At 46.3% G+C, this 13,012-nt stretch overlaps 1 protein-coding gene across 1 annotated transcript in view; it reads left to right on the top strand.

The window, feature by feature from the left end:
• The first annotated feature begins 233 nt into the window (after nucleotides 1-233).
• rfx4 (regulatory factor X, 4) overlaps nucleotides 234-13,012 on the top strand; it is a 125,396-nt gene continuing 112,617 nt past the window's right edge. The window contains exons 1-2 of the mRNA XM_078567701.1: nucleotides 234-447; nucleotides 9,800-9,889. Coding sequence (XP_078423827.1) covers nucleotides 399-447; nucleotides 9,800-9,889 — 139 coding nt within the window. The 5' untranslated portion in view covers nucleotides 234-398. The remainder of the gene's footprint in view (nucleotides 448-9,799; nucleotides 9,890-13,012) is intronic.

A 13,012-nucleotide genomic window follows, 5' to 3' on the forward strand; every position in this document is an offset into this window, starting at 1 on the left:
TATAATGGAAGGGGAGGATGAAATGCGAGGGTTTGGGTATATATAAGCACCCCCCCCTCTCCCCTCCCCTCCCTTTTTTTTCGAGAGAGAGAGAGAGAGAGAGAGAAAGAAAAAAAAAGCTTTTCTTATTCAAAATACCATCACAATGGGACACAGTGGGCCCGGTCACATTGGCCCATATAGACTAGCTGCCATTCATCACGTTGTCGGCCTATCCATGACACAGCTCACATCGGGGTTTCTTATCCTGTGTAACATCAGCAAACATTCTGACGGATCTGACTCCGTTAGATTATACACAGAGTTATCACAGAGAGAGAGAGAGAGAGGAGGAGGAGGAGGTGGTGGTGGAGGGAGAGAGAGAGAGGTTCTCTTGGAACTGCTCGGGGTCTACAGGGATGAACATGCATTGTGAGATTCTGGAAGATTCAGACATGGATTCCACAGGTTGGTGATTCTTTTGGGAAATCGGGATAAAGGCGGGGCGGGGAGCGGAATTGAGAATTCAAGACCCATAGCACTTAATTCCAAAGAATAATGTGGCTGTAATGCACCCCTGGTTTTTTAAAAGTGGGTCATCTTATTATTTTGTAACGGGTTGAAGTTATTCAATGCCCTGGGCATTGTTAGTTTTAACTTTGTTTTTTTTTGGCTGTGTGGTCCGGTCCAGCCTTATTTTGTACATTAAAAAGAGAAGAGAGAGAATCCAAGATGTGGCCAGAGTTGCCTCTACTTTAATGCTGCGTGTGTGTGTGTGTGTGTTTGTGTTTGTGTGTCTGAGTCACATGAAGGCCCCATTCTGCACAGTGAGGTGAGAATTCGTGGTGCCAGGGGGCTCTGGAATCAGCTTTTGGGATGGCTGGCTCTGGGGGGGTGGGGGGAGAGAGGAGAGAGGAGAGGGGGAGGATGGGGGAGGTGGGCTTTGGTTGGGGGTGTGTGTGTGTGTGTGTGTGTGTGGGTGGGTGGGGGGTGATGGTTGGTGGGAGTGGGATGTTTTTTTTTTGGGGAGGGGGCGCTAAGATGCTGTAAGTGTGAGATGCTCCGGCTGGCTTCACCCTATCTTTGAAACTGCTCCGGAGGTTGGAGTTTTTTTTTCCCCCCTCAAAACAGTGGACCTGGTTAGCAGAGAGCACAGGAAGAGGCCATGCGGCCCGTCGCTCCTGTGCTGGCTCTTGGAAAGAGCTATCCAATTCGTCCCACTCTCCTCTTTTCCCACGGCCCTGTAAATAGTTTCTTTTTCAACTGTGTCTTGAAATGTATTTTTATTGAATCTGCTTCCACAGACATAACCTGTGTAAAAGACACAAAATTCCCCTCATCTCTCCTCCAGTGCTTTTTGCCAAGTACTTTAAATGCGTCCTCTGCTTACCTTCCTGCCCCTTGTTTTATTATATTAAAGCCCTTTATAATTTTGCCTTTATTTAAATGCTCTCTCTCTCTCTCTCTCTGCTCTAAGAACAATAACCCCAGTGGTGGACTGCCAAAGGGAAACTCATTATCTGTAGGAAATAGTGTTCGCGTTAAACCCCAATTACTCGCCCATTTCCCCCGCTTCTGGTGTCTAAGTTCCCAGGGAAAGTTTAACTTTAACGTTACAACTGGGTCCCAATAGCCGTTCCCAAAAAAGTTCAGCTGCTCACTTTGGGATGTGGCTGTTTTACTCGGCTCGAATTTCCTTGAGCTCTCGGTAAAAACGGGTCTCTCAGACTTGCTGCCCTGTCCATATCGAGACAGTGTGCAAAATGCTCCCTCCCTTTCTCCCCCTCTCTCTCTCTCTCTCCCCACCAATTCTCTGGACACCAGGAGAAAGTGACAGAGTGAGGCCCAAGTGTCTGACAGACACTCTCTACCGGGCCCAAAGGAACCCCACTTAAACACTAGTAGCCCAAACAGCCACTGGCATTTCACACTGCAAGTGGTGACATTTTAAAGGCTTTTTTGGGGGGTTGGGGGGTGGTGGTTGGAGAGACATGTCTGTGAGTTTTGGCACGAATGATGGCGAAAAGTTTTTGGTGGCTGACCAATGTTCCTAAATGTGAACTGGAATAAAAACTAGGGCGATTCCTGGACAGACTGCTCGCTTCTGGGAGCCGCGTCTTTCCACTAGTTAGTATGGAGTCCAAAAAGTCTGCAAAACTCTCCGTTCACTTCTGACATCGGATTCAGAAGTGAATCCATTAATTTCAGCAATAATGCCTCAAAATAAATGCATTAGTTTCCAAATTAATACTTAATATCCCATTAATTGATACTCCAAATTGATTCCAAGAAAAAACAGCACCTTCAGGGGTAATGTACCATTAAATTACTCTAGTTCCAAGTGTAACACAACATATAAATGTAATCGTTTCAGGAGTAATTCATCAAATAAATACTTCAATTTCAGGAGTAATATATCAAATAAATACTTGAATTTCTGGAATAATTCGCCAAATAAACACTTCAATTTCAGGAGTAATTCACTAAATTAATACTTCAATTTCAGGAGTAATTCACTAAATTAATACTTCAATTTCAGGAGTAATCCATCAAATAAATATCTCAATTTCAGGAGTATTTCCCCAAATAAATATTCAATTTCAGGAGTAATTCACCAAGTACATACTTGAATTTCGGGACTAATTCACCAAATAAACACTTCAATTTCAGGAGTAATTCACCAAATTAATGCTTCAATTTCAGGAGTAATACATCAAATAAATAACTCAATTTCAGAAGTATTTCACCAAACACATACTTCAATTTCAGGTGTAATCCACCTAATTAATGCTTCAATTTCAGGAGTAATACGTCAAATAAATATCTCAATTTCAGGGGTAATTCACCAAATAAATACTTCAATTTCTGGAGTAATATATCAAATAGATACACTACTTCATTACTTTCAGGGTAATAATAGATCGGTAAAAACATTTATTTCAGGAGTAATATGCCAAATGCTTTAATTTCACGTGTAATATGCAAATCCGTGTATTATCTGTAATATGTTACATGATTCAATTTCGGGGTAATTCGCTAAATGAATAAACCCTTCACATGGGACTTAAAATCGTGGAGATCATTGGGGGGAAAAAAATAATTTAAGAGGGTCCGCCTGTAAGATCGCTCTGGGATGTGACCTTCCCGCGGTCTTAAGTCGGTCCATCTCCCGCTCTCTTCAAAGGGAAGGCAAAAATTGCAACAAGTTCCCACCCCAACCGGCGCTCGGGTATTTTGGGTTTAATTTGTCGGGGGAGCCACTCGAGTTGTGTCGTTGTGTGAAATAAAACAACCCGTCTTCATCTCATCTTCTGTAGCCCACCGCCCGGGTAGCACAACCCGGGGCCAAAGTGGGATTGAAGTTTCTGAACTTTGCTTATGTTCTAGGGGGGTGAGTGGGGTGGGTGGGGGAATGTTTCTAAGTCTCTCTCCCTCACCCCAACCCCTCGCCCTCTGCTCCAAAGAACTTTTCCTGTTGGAGGTTTTTTTTAATTTTGAAAATCCCTTCTGATTCTGTATGGAACTCGATTTCTCCAGACAATTGTTCCCAAAATATCTGCTCATCTTCGATGAAATCCATTGGCGATGTGTCGCTGATACAAGAGGAATCAAATACAGGCAAATTCTAGACATGGACAAATTCTAAAGGGCTCTGGGACTGGTTGAATCAAAGAATTCAATCCCAATGAATAATTCGAGTTCAGTCCTCAGTATCTGCCTTCTCTTCACTTTTATCCCCTGTCAAAACAAACTAAAGCAGTTTCATCGAAATTTGGGGAGTTAAAATTCAGGATCGGGCTATTAAAACAAAACCCAATTGTTATAAATTTTATAAATATTGTAAATTTGTCAGGGATGAATTCCTGACTGATCTTAAAATTTACATAACCTGTTAAAAATACCAATTATAATTTTTTTTTTAAAAGTGATGAGCATTTCGGAGTTTGTGGATTATAATAGTCAAAACTAAGACACATGATCTTGAAAATCTTAAACAATTCCTTGGATTTGACGACAAAATGACTTTGTAGGAGGGCGAGGGAAAAAAAAACCCAGGAGAAATTAAAAATTCATTAGTTTCTCGATTGTTTTTGACATTGCAAATTTATCTTCTACTTTCCCCTGCTGTCGAGTATCGCTTACAAAGTAAAGTTTACTTTAGTTCCTTACAGCTCTTTCAGCCTCGCCCCGCGTTCCCCATAAAGTTCAGCCAGCTATTGTCCCCAAGAACTGGTCAGAGGGGAGAGAGAGAGAGAGCTCGACAAATACATGGAATTTACTCATGAGTGACTATTTAAGTATTTTCAAGTCTTGCAACTTGTGATCTGCAAATTAAATCGTTACCAAAATTTGCCACTAGGAAGTGGGAGAAGTATCCAGCCGTATCCAGGGACACGTTGCCAAGGGTTACCAGGACAGAGTAATGCTGCCTTGGTTACCGTTCGGCCTGTGTAGGAAACAGATTATTTTTTTGGGGGGTGGTGGGGTTGCGGGGGGCTCCTAAATATTATGAGTTGGCGCTGTGCTCACTGTAAATAGTCCCGAGTGTAAAGGGAAATAATGAGCGTTATGTGGAGGTCAGAACTAGGGACAAGAGAGAGAAAGAAATCTCAGCGCTGGCATTCAAACAGAGAATGGAACAAGGTAATGGGATCCCTACTGAACTCAGCTTTCTCCCAGCCCAGTTCCTGGTAGCTCAGGCGAGACAAGTGGCCTTGTGGGCTAGTAGCCTAGAGACCCAAACTAATGCTCTAGGGACACAGGTCCACATCCCACCAGGGTAGCTGGTGCAATTTAAATTCAATTCATACTAATGGAATATAAAGCTCGCCATCGGTAATGGTAACAGCAGATGTTGCAGAAAACCCATTTGGGTCACTAATGTCCTTGAGGGAAGGAAATCTGCCGTCCTTACCTGGTCTGGCCCACATGTGACTCCAGACCCACAACAATGTGGCTAACTCTTAACTACCCTCTGAAATGGTCTATCAAGCCATCCACCACTGCCTCAAGGGCAGTTAGGGATGGGCAATAAATGTGATGCCCACACACGATGAAAGAGTGAAGAAGAAAAAACAATGTTCTCCAGACCAAACTCCCACACGTCTGGGACCTTGGGCTGAGTCCAAAGGCAGGGAAGTCACGCTCAACCTTTATAAAGCTCTGGTCAGGTCACAACTGGAGTATTGTGTCCAGTTCTGGTCACCGCACGTTAGGAAAGATGTGAGGAGTTTTCCGAGATGAGGGGGTTAGGTTGGAGAAGCTGGGGTCGAACTTCTTAAGTCAACGGAGATTGAGGGGAGATTTGATGGAGGTGGAGAAAATGATGACAGGTTTGGATAAGGGAGACAAAGAAAAGCTGTTCCCACTAACTGATGGTACAAGGACTAGGGGGACACAGAGGAAAGGTTTTGGGGGGGCGGTGGGGGGTGTGTGAGGAGGAACAGTTTGCAGCGAGTGATAATGACCTGGAACTCACTGCCCTTAACGGTGGTGGAAGGGGAGACAATGAATGACATCAAAAGGAAACTGGACAGGCTCTTGAGGGAAATACACTTACAGGGATGCGGGGATAGAGCGGGGGGAATGGGACTGACTGGGTTACTGTATGGAGAGCTGGCATAGACTATGGGCCAAATGGCCTCCTCCTGTACTATAATAACTATGACTCGAAGGACATTTATGATCCAGACACCCAGGCCCTCAGCACCCACCCCTCCCCAGACCAAACACGCGCACCCAGCACCCAGACACCCAGACACCCAGACACCCAGACACCCAGCACCCAGACACCCAGACACCCAGACACCCAGCACCCAGACACCCAGCACCCAGAACCCTGACACCCAGCACCCAGATACCCAGCACCCTGACACCCAGCACCCAGACACCCAGCACCCAGACACCCAGACACCCAGACACCCAGACACCCAGACACCCAGCACCCAGACACCCAGCACCCAGAACCCTGACACCCAGACACCCAGACACCCAGAACCCTGACACCCAGCACCCAGACACCCAGCACCCAGAACCCTGACACCCAGCACCCAGACACCCAGCACCCAGACACCCAGCACCCAGACACCCGGACACCCAGCACCCAGACACCCAGCACCCAGAACCCTGACACCCAGACACCCAGACACCCAGAACCCTGACACCCAGCACCCAGACACCCAGCACCCAGAACCCTGACACCCAGCACCCTGACACCCAGACACCCAGACACCCAGACACCCAGACACCCAGCACCCAGACACCCAGACACCAAGCACCCTGACACCAAACTCGAACTCCATGCCCCTTAGCCCTCACAGGCGGGGTGACCATTTGTAACCGGGTTTGCAGAGGCAGATCCCACATCCCGTCCCTCCCGATGGTGGATCTGCCTCCCCTGTCACTTCACTGGGAGTTTGGATTCTCACTGTCCCGAACCTGGAGCCTACTCCCCAATGAACCACCCGGCAGTAAAGTCACTGCTTCTGCCCCAGCCCATCACACCACCCCCGCTAATCCAGGGATTCTTCATTCTAAACACCGGGCGTACAGGGAAGGATTGAAATATTTCTCAGTGTGAATTGAGAAGTTTCAGCACCCACCAATCGGACAGCCCTGGACACTGGTCAGTGGGACAGTTCCAGACTGGCCAGTGGGACAGTTCCAGACTGGCCAGTGGGACAGTTCCAGACAGTGGCCAGTGTGTTAGTCCTGGATACTTGTCAGTGGGATAACTCTGGACAAGGCCAGTGGGACAGTCCCAGAAAGTAACCAATGGAATAGTCCTGGACACTAGTCAGTGGGACTGTTCTGGGCAGTGGCCAGTGGGACAGCCCGGGACAGTGGCCAGTGGGACAGCGACAGACAATGGCCAATGGGACAGTCTCAGAAAATAACCAGTGGGATAGTCCTGGACACTGGTCAGTGGGACAGTTCTGGACCATGCCAGTGGGACAGCCCCAGACAGCGGCCAATGGGAAAGCCCTGGACAGTAGCCAGTGAAACAGTTTCAAACAGTGGACAGGAGGACAGTCCTGGAATGTAGCCAGGGGGACAGTTCTGGACACTGGCCCGTGGGACAGTCCTGGACAGTGGGACAGTCCTGGACAGTGGCCATTGGGACAGTTTGGGACAGTGTCCAGTGGGACAGTAATTTTTCTGAGAGTGCAAAGAGCAATTGATGCCCCCGGGATGGGTCAGAGGAAGCCCCAGGTTTGGGCAGTGATCTCAGTGGAGCAGGATGAGTGAAAGAGAGAGTGAGAGACAGAGAGAATCAGGGAGAGAGAGAGACAGAAAGAGAGAGAGAGTCAGAGAGAGTCTGGGGGAGAGAAAGAGTCAGGGACAGAGAGATAGAGAGAGAGCCAGAGTCAGTCAGAAAGAGTCAGGGAGAGAGAGAGAATCAGGGAGAGACTCAGAGAGAGAGAGAGAGAGTCAGGGAGAAAGAGAGAGAGTCAGAGTCAGTCAGAAAGAGTCAGGGAGAGAGAGAGAATCAGGGCGAGAGAGAGTCAGTCAGGGAGAGAGAAAGAATCAGAGAGAGACTCAGAGAGAGAGAGAGAGAGAGAGAGTCAGGGAGAGAGAGAGAGAGAGAGAGAGTCAGGGAGAGAGAGAGTCAGTCAGAGAGAGAGAAAGAATCAGAGAGAAAGAATCAGAGAGAGAGAGTCAGCCAGAGAGAGAGTCAGCCAGAGAGAGAGTCAGTCAGAGAGAGAGAAAGAATCAGAGAGAGAGAGTCAGAGAGAGAGACAGATAGGCAGAGACAGAGAGAGAGACAGATAGACAGAGAGAGAGAGAGAGAGAGAGACAGATAGACAGACAGAGAGAAATAGAGAGAGACAGATAGACAGACAGACTGAGACAGACACAAACAGAGAGAGAATGATGGACAGAGAAAGCGAAACAATGAGAAAGAGTGAGACAGACAGAGAGAAATGGAGAGAGAGATGGAAAGAGAGAGAGAGGCAGATAAAGAGGCAGAGAGAGACACACACAGAGAGCGACAGACAGAGACAGAGACAGACAAAGAGAAACAGAGACAGGGAGAGAGAGAGAGACAGAAAATCAGGGAGAGAGAGAGAGACAGAAAGAGAGAGAGAGAGTCAGAGAGAGTCTGGGGGAGAGAGAGAGTCAGGGACAGAGAGATAGAGAGAGAGCAAGAGAGAGAGAGAGAGAGAGAATCAGAGTCAGTCAGAAAGAGTCAGGGAGAGAGAGAGAGAATCAGGGAGAGAGAGAGTCAGTCAGGGAGAGAGAGTCAGTCAGAGAGAGAGAAAGAATCAGAGAGAGACTCAGAGAGAGAGAGAGTCATGGGGAGAGAGAGAGAGAGAGAGAGTCAGGGAGAGAGAGAGAGTCAGTCAGGGAGAGAGAGAGTCAGTCAGGGGGAGAGAGTCAGTCAGAGAGAGAGAAAGAATCAGAGAGAGAGAGAGACAGATAGGCAGACAGACAGAGAGAGAGAGAGACAGATAGACAGGCAGAGAGAAATAGAGAGAGACAGATAGACAGACAGAGAGAGAGAGAGAGAGACAGATAGACAGGCAGAGAGAAATAGAGAGAGACAGATAGACAGACAGACTGAGACAGACACAAACAGAAAGAGAATGATGGACAGAGAAAGCGAAACAATGAGAAGGAGTGAGACAGACAGAGAGAAATGGAGAGAGAGATGGAAAGAGAGAGAGAGGCAGATAAAGAGGCAGAGAGACACACACAGAGAGCAACAGACAGAGACAGAGACAGACAAAGAGAAACAGAGACAGGGAGAGAGAGAGAGACAGAGACAGGGAGAGAGAGATGGAGAGAGACATTGAGAGACAAAGAGAGAGAGAGAGGGACAGACAGACAGAAAAAGACAAAGACAGAGAGGGAGACAGACAGAGAGACAACAATCTCTCCAGAAATGGGTTTTCTTGAAATCAGGAATCTCCTTGGCCTCAATCCAATGAGCTAAGTTTACAATGCAGACTGGTGCCTACATGATGTTCCATGTAGGTGCTAGTTATACTGCTAACCACACCCAGCAGAGCCTGACACCTGCACTTTGAATGGCTATTGGATGGGGACAGCCCCTCCCCCCCATTTGACAATAACCCAAACTAAAGTTTATCAAGTTTCATGAAGATTGGGAACTGTTAAGTGGTGACCTGATTTGGGCTCAATGCCAAGTCTTTGGGAGTTAAGATCAGGAGCAGACTGCTGTTATACTGCCTTCGCTGGAGCGTACACAACTGAAGCAAACTCGCAGCCAGTAACAGTGTAGGAAATGTGAAGATAGCAGCTACCCCAGGGAGTTTGTGGCCCCACTGTTAGCTCAATCCTAAGCCTGTTGGTGAAATATGTAACTGGATATTTACTTGTCTTAATAATGGGTTTATTCACAGAATGCAGCATTACATATGTCTGCTTCCTATCTAATGACCCAGCTTCCCAGCAGTCTCTCTTTACAAATGCTCTAGGTACTTAATTAAACAATGCCCTTAATTTGTGTAATGTAATTAACATACCATTAACACCACCCCCCCCTCTCTGGGGGTACTGTGACCTCTGTTGAAAGCCAGGGTATTTGTAGATATGAGTTCAAAACTTGACCAAAAGAATGAACAAAGAATTGCTAACTTTGAAATAAGAGCATAAGAAATAGGACCAGGAGTAAACAATACCAGCCCTCACGCCCGCTCTGCCATCCGGTACAATCAGGGATGATTTCCATGATTTTTCTGGGGAAAATGATTCTATTGAAATCTTTAGACATGAATAATTGAACTGACTTTTAAGAAACACTGTGTCGTCGGGAAGAATGAACGATCGGTGAACTCCCTTTTTTCTGTTGCAGAGAGTTGGATTGAAAGGTGCCTCAGTGAGAGTGAAAGCAAACGGTTTCCGAACCACACCTCCCTAGCGAACGTGTCCATTGGTGAGGAACGTGAGTACCGGGCGGGACTTTTACTGGGAATGGGGCCCCTGATAGAAATCACCAGACAGGGCAGAGTCCAAGGACTTTCGCAGGCAATATAAATTAAATATCATAAAAGCACAGCGGAGCAGTGTGTACTGTCCAAAAGATGCACTGCAGCAACATGCCTTCATCAGCACCTTCTAAACCCATCACCTCTACCACCTAGAAGGACGAGGGCAGCAGGAGCGTGGGATTGTTGTATGTTGGCTAGTCCAGCTTTGGAATGATTACTGAGATGTTAGTAAGTTCAAATGACAACTGGTTTATCTTGTACAACTGAACTACTATCCATGACTAGTAGCTACACTGCTGAAGCCATGAACATTCTCCCTCTCCTCTCCTAATCATGTGTTCTCTTACATCATCATTACGGGAGGTGCTATTTACACAGTCCCACACATTAACCCTTACAAACCCAAATACTACATCTCCCCCATGTCTTCGTCCATATTTTTTTACATTCACATTTACATACTACCCCCCCCCCCCCCCCGCCCCCCCCCCCCCCCCCACCCCCCTCGCCCCCCCACCGCCCCAAGTCTCTGATTCAGTCTGTCAGGAGGTCTCACAACTCCTCTCTGATCGTGTTCCTGTCAGAGTTGGAAGGTCAGTACGTTCTCTCTGAGCTCCCTTTTCTTGACTTGGATACTCATAATTGAGAGTTCTGGTATCTGGTTCTTTACTAATTTCTGACTCAACATCTGGTTCTTCCAAACGTATGACTGATTGTCGTCTCTGATGAATGGAAGTAAGGTTCCTCCAGTTTCTATGTACAACACCTTCTGAAGTATGTACTAAATAAGATCTCTGATGATTGTCATCTCTCTGGACTATTACTCATTCTTTCCCTTGGTCAGATTTCTGGATCTGGACTTACCCTGTTTCTTCCTCTCTTTACTGTTAAACTTTTCTCCATCACATTTCCCCCTCTCTCTCTATCTGATTTTTCAGGTTTATCCCTCTCTTTGTGTTTCACACACTCCCTATCCTTGCTTCTTGAGTTCGCCCTCTTTCCTTTGTTTGTTTCTTTTCTGTCCTTCCTCACTTCAGGAGCGATGATTCCTTGCAGTCTCTCATTTGTGATCTTTTGGATTCTCCTGGACTTCCAGCCCTGGAATTGATGCTTTGGGTAGGATGAGAAGCTGTGAGGAATCCACCTGATCAATGTCTTGGTTTCCCTCAAAACCCCAGCAGACCTGGTTTATCGATAAGTTCACTTTCTTCTCCCGTGATAAAGATGGACACTTCCTGGCTTGATTTCATGTCTAGGTTTTGACTTCTTTGACTGCCGGCATCCTTGATGAGCATTTTTGGTGGATGGATAGATGCAGATGTACTTTCTAGAAGGTCGCCGCTGTTGGGTGGATGTAGCAATTGGACAGAGTATTCCATCATCAGATTTTCATCTCCCGCTTTCGAAGCAAGGCTACAGAGAGATGAGTGATCGTTCTCATTCTTGTGTTTTTTTCTGGTCTAATTTTTTCACTGTGCAGTGGTTGTGAGTGAGTGGACCTCCCCACCCCTGAGCATCCTCCTGGCAAAACAGCTGGACTATCAATCTCTGTGAAGAGTGCCAGAAAGTCGGTGCTGAAGTTGTAATCCAGATCTTCATGGCAGTTGGATAGTTTCAGGGATTCATTTCTGAAGTCGCCCTTGTTCATTGTCTGATAAAACCATTGCACTAGCTCCTGTGTCTAGCTTAAAGGTGCCGATATATCCATCGACATATATATCTGCATTCTAGATATACCCAGGAAATATCTTCGTTATCCGGCAGAAATCCTTCAACTTCATTAATAGCGTTATGCGTGAAGACTTTTTCTTTGGAACTTGTGCAGTTAGAGGTTTTACTTCAGCACATCTTCCCGAGTTGGCTAATTCTCCTGCAGAGAAAGCATTCTGAAATGCTTGCAGGCCACTGTTGGCACCTGTGGGTCTTTTTGGTGCCACAGTGCTGGCCGGGTTTGATGGCGTCTTGTACTTTCCCTCCAAATTTACAGAATTGTTGCAACATGGAAGGAAGCTATACGGCTTCTTCACCGGCTCTCCGAATGAGCATTTCACCGAGTGCCATTCTCCTGCCTTCGCTGTGTAACCTCGCGTATTGTTTCATTTCAGATAACAGTCTAATTCCCTTTTCAATACTTTGATTGACCCTGACTCCACCACACTCTCAGGCAGTGCATTCCAGACCTTAACCACTCGCTGCGTGAAAATGTTTTTTCTCCTATCGCTTTTGCTTTTCTTGCCAATTACTTTAAGTCTCTGTCTCTCGCTCTTGATCCTTTCACAAGTGGGAACAGTTTCCCTCTATCAACTCTGCCCAGGCCCCTCATGATTTTGAATACCTCTATCAAACCTCCTCTCAGCTTGCTTTTATCAAAGGAAAACAGTCCCAGCTTCTCCAATCTGTCTTCATAACTGAAGTTTCTCTGTACCTTCTTTTCTGATGTTTCTTTTACATTCCTGGGCTGAAGGAACTGCATGGTCACTGGAGGTTTCCTGAGCCAGGGCTTTTCTACACCTCTCAGTATTGCCCTGTCCTGTTTATTGACCTCTGCTTGTCCCATCAGTTGTGTTGCTTTTACTGAGGTGAGGTCTTCCTTAGATTGCAATAAGTCTGATAGGGATTGATCAGTAACACTGACTATAATCCAGTCTCATATTAATTCTGTTTTTAGGTCTCCATTCTCGCATCCTTCAACCAGCTCGGTAAAGGTCATTAATAAAAGCATCTGCTGGTTCACCTGGTTTCTGACCCTTTTGTTGAATTTGGCCCTTTCCAGAATCTTATTGCTCCTCAAGTTGCAATAGTTATCAAAGGCTTTTGGGACGTCTTCAAATTTATCAGCGGTCTCATTGACGCCCTGCCTTGGAAAAGCATCATCCGCTACTGTTCCTATGGAGTAAAGTAATGTGTTGACCTGTTTGGCTTCAGATTTATTGTCCAACCCTGAAGCAATTCAGAAACTTAAGAATCTTTTTCTCCAAAGTGCCCAGTTTTAAGTTTGATTTGGCCCTTCCATGTGTCTGAATATTTCGGGTAGCATACAGTTAGGATCCATGGTTTTTCTAAGCTTTCAGGTGGTT

The sequence above is a fragment of the Cetorhinus maximus genome, chromosome 22 (assembly GCF_964194155.1).
Source record: "Cetorhinus maximus chromosome 22, sCetMax3.hap1.1, whole genome shotgun sequence".
Lineage (NCBI taxonomy): Eukaryota > Metazoa > Chordata > Chondrichthyes > Lamniformes > Cetorhinidae > Cetorhinus > Cetorhinus maximus.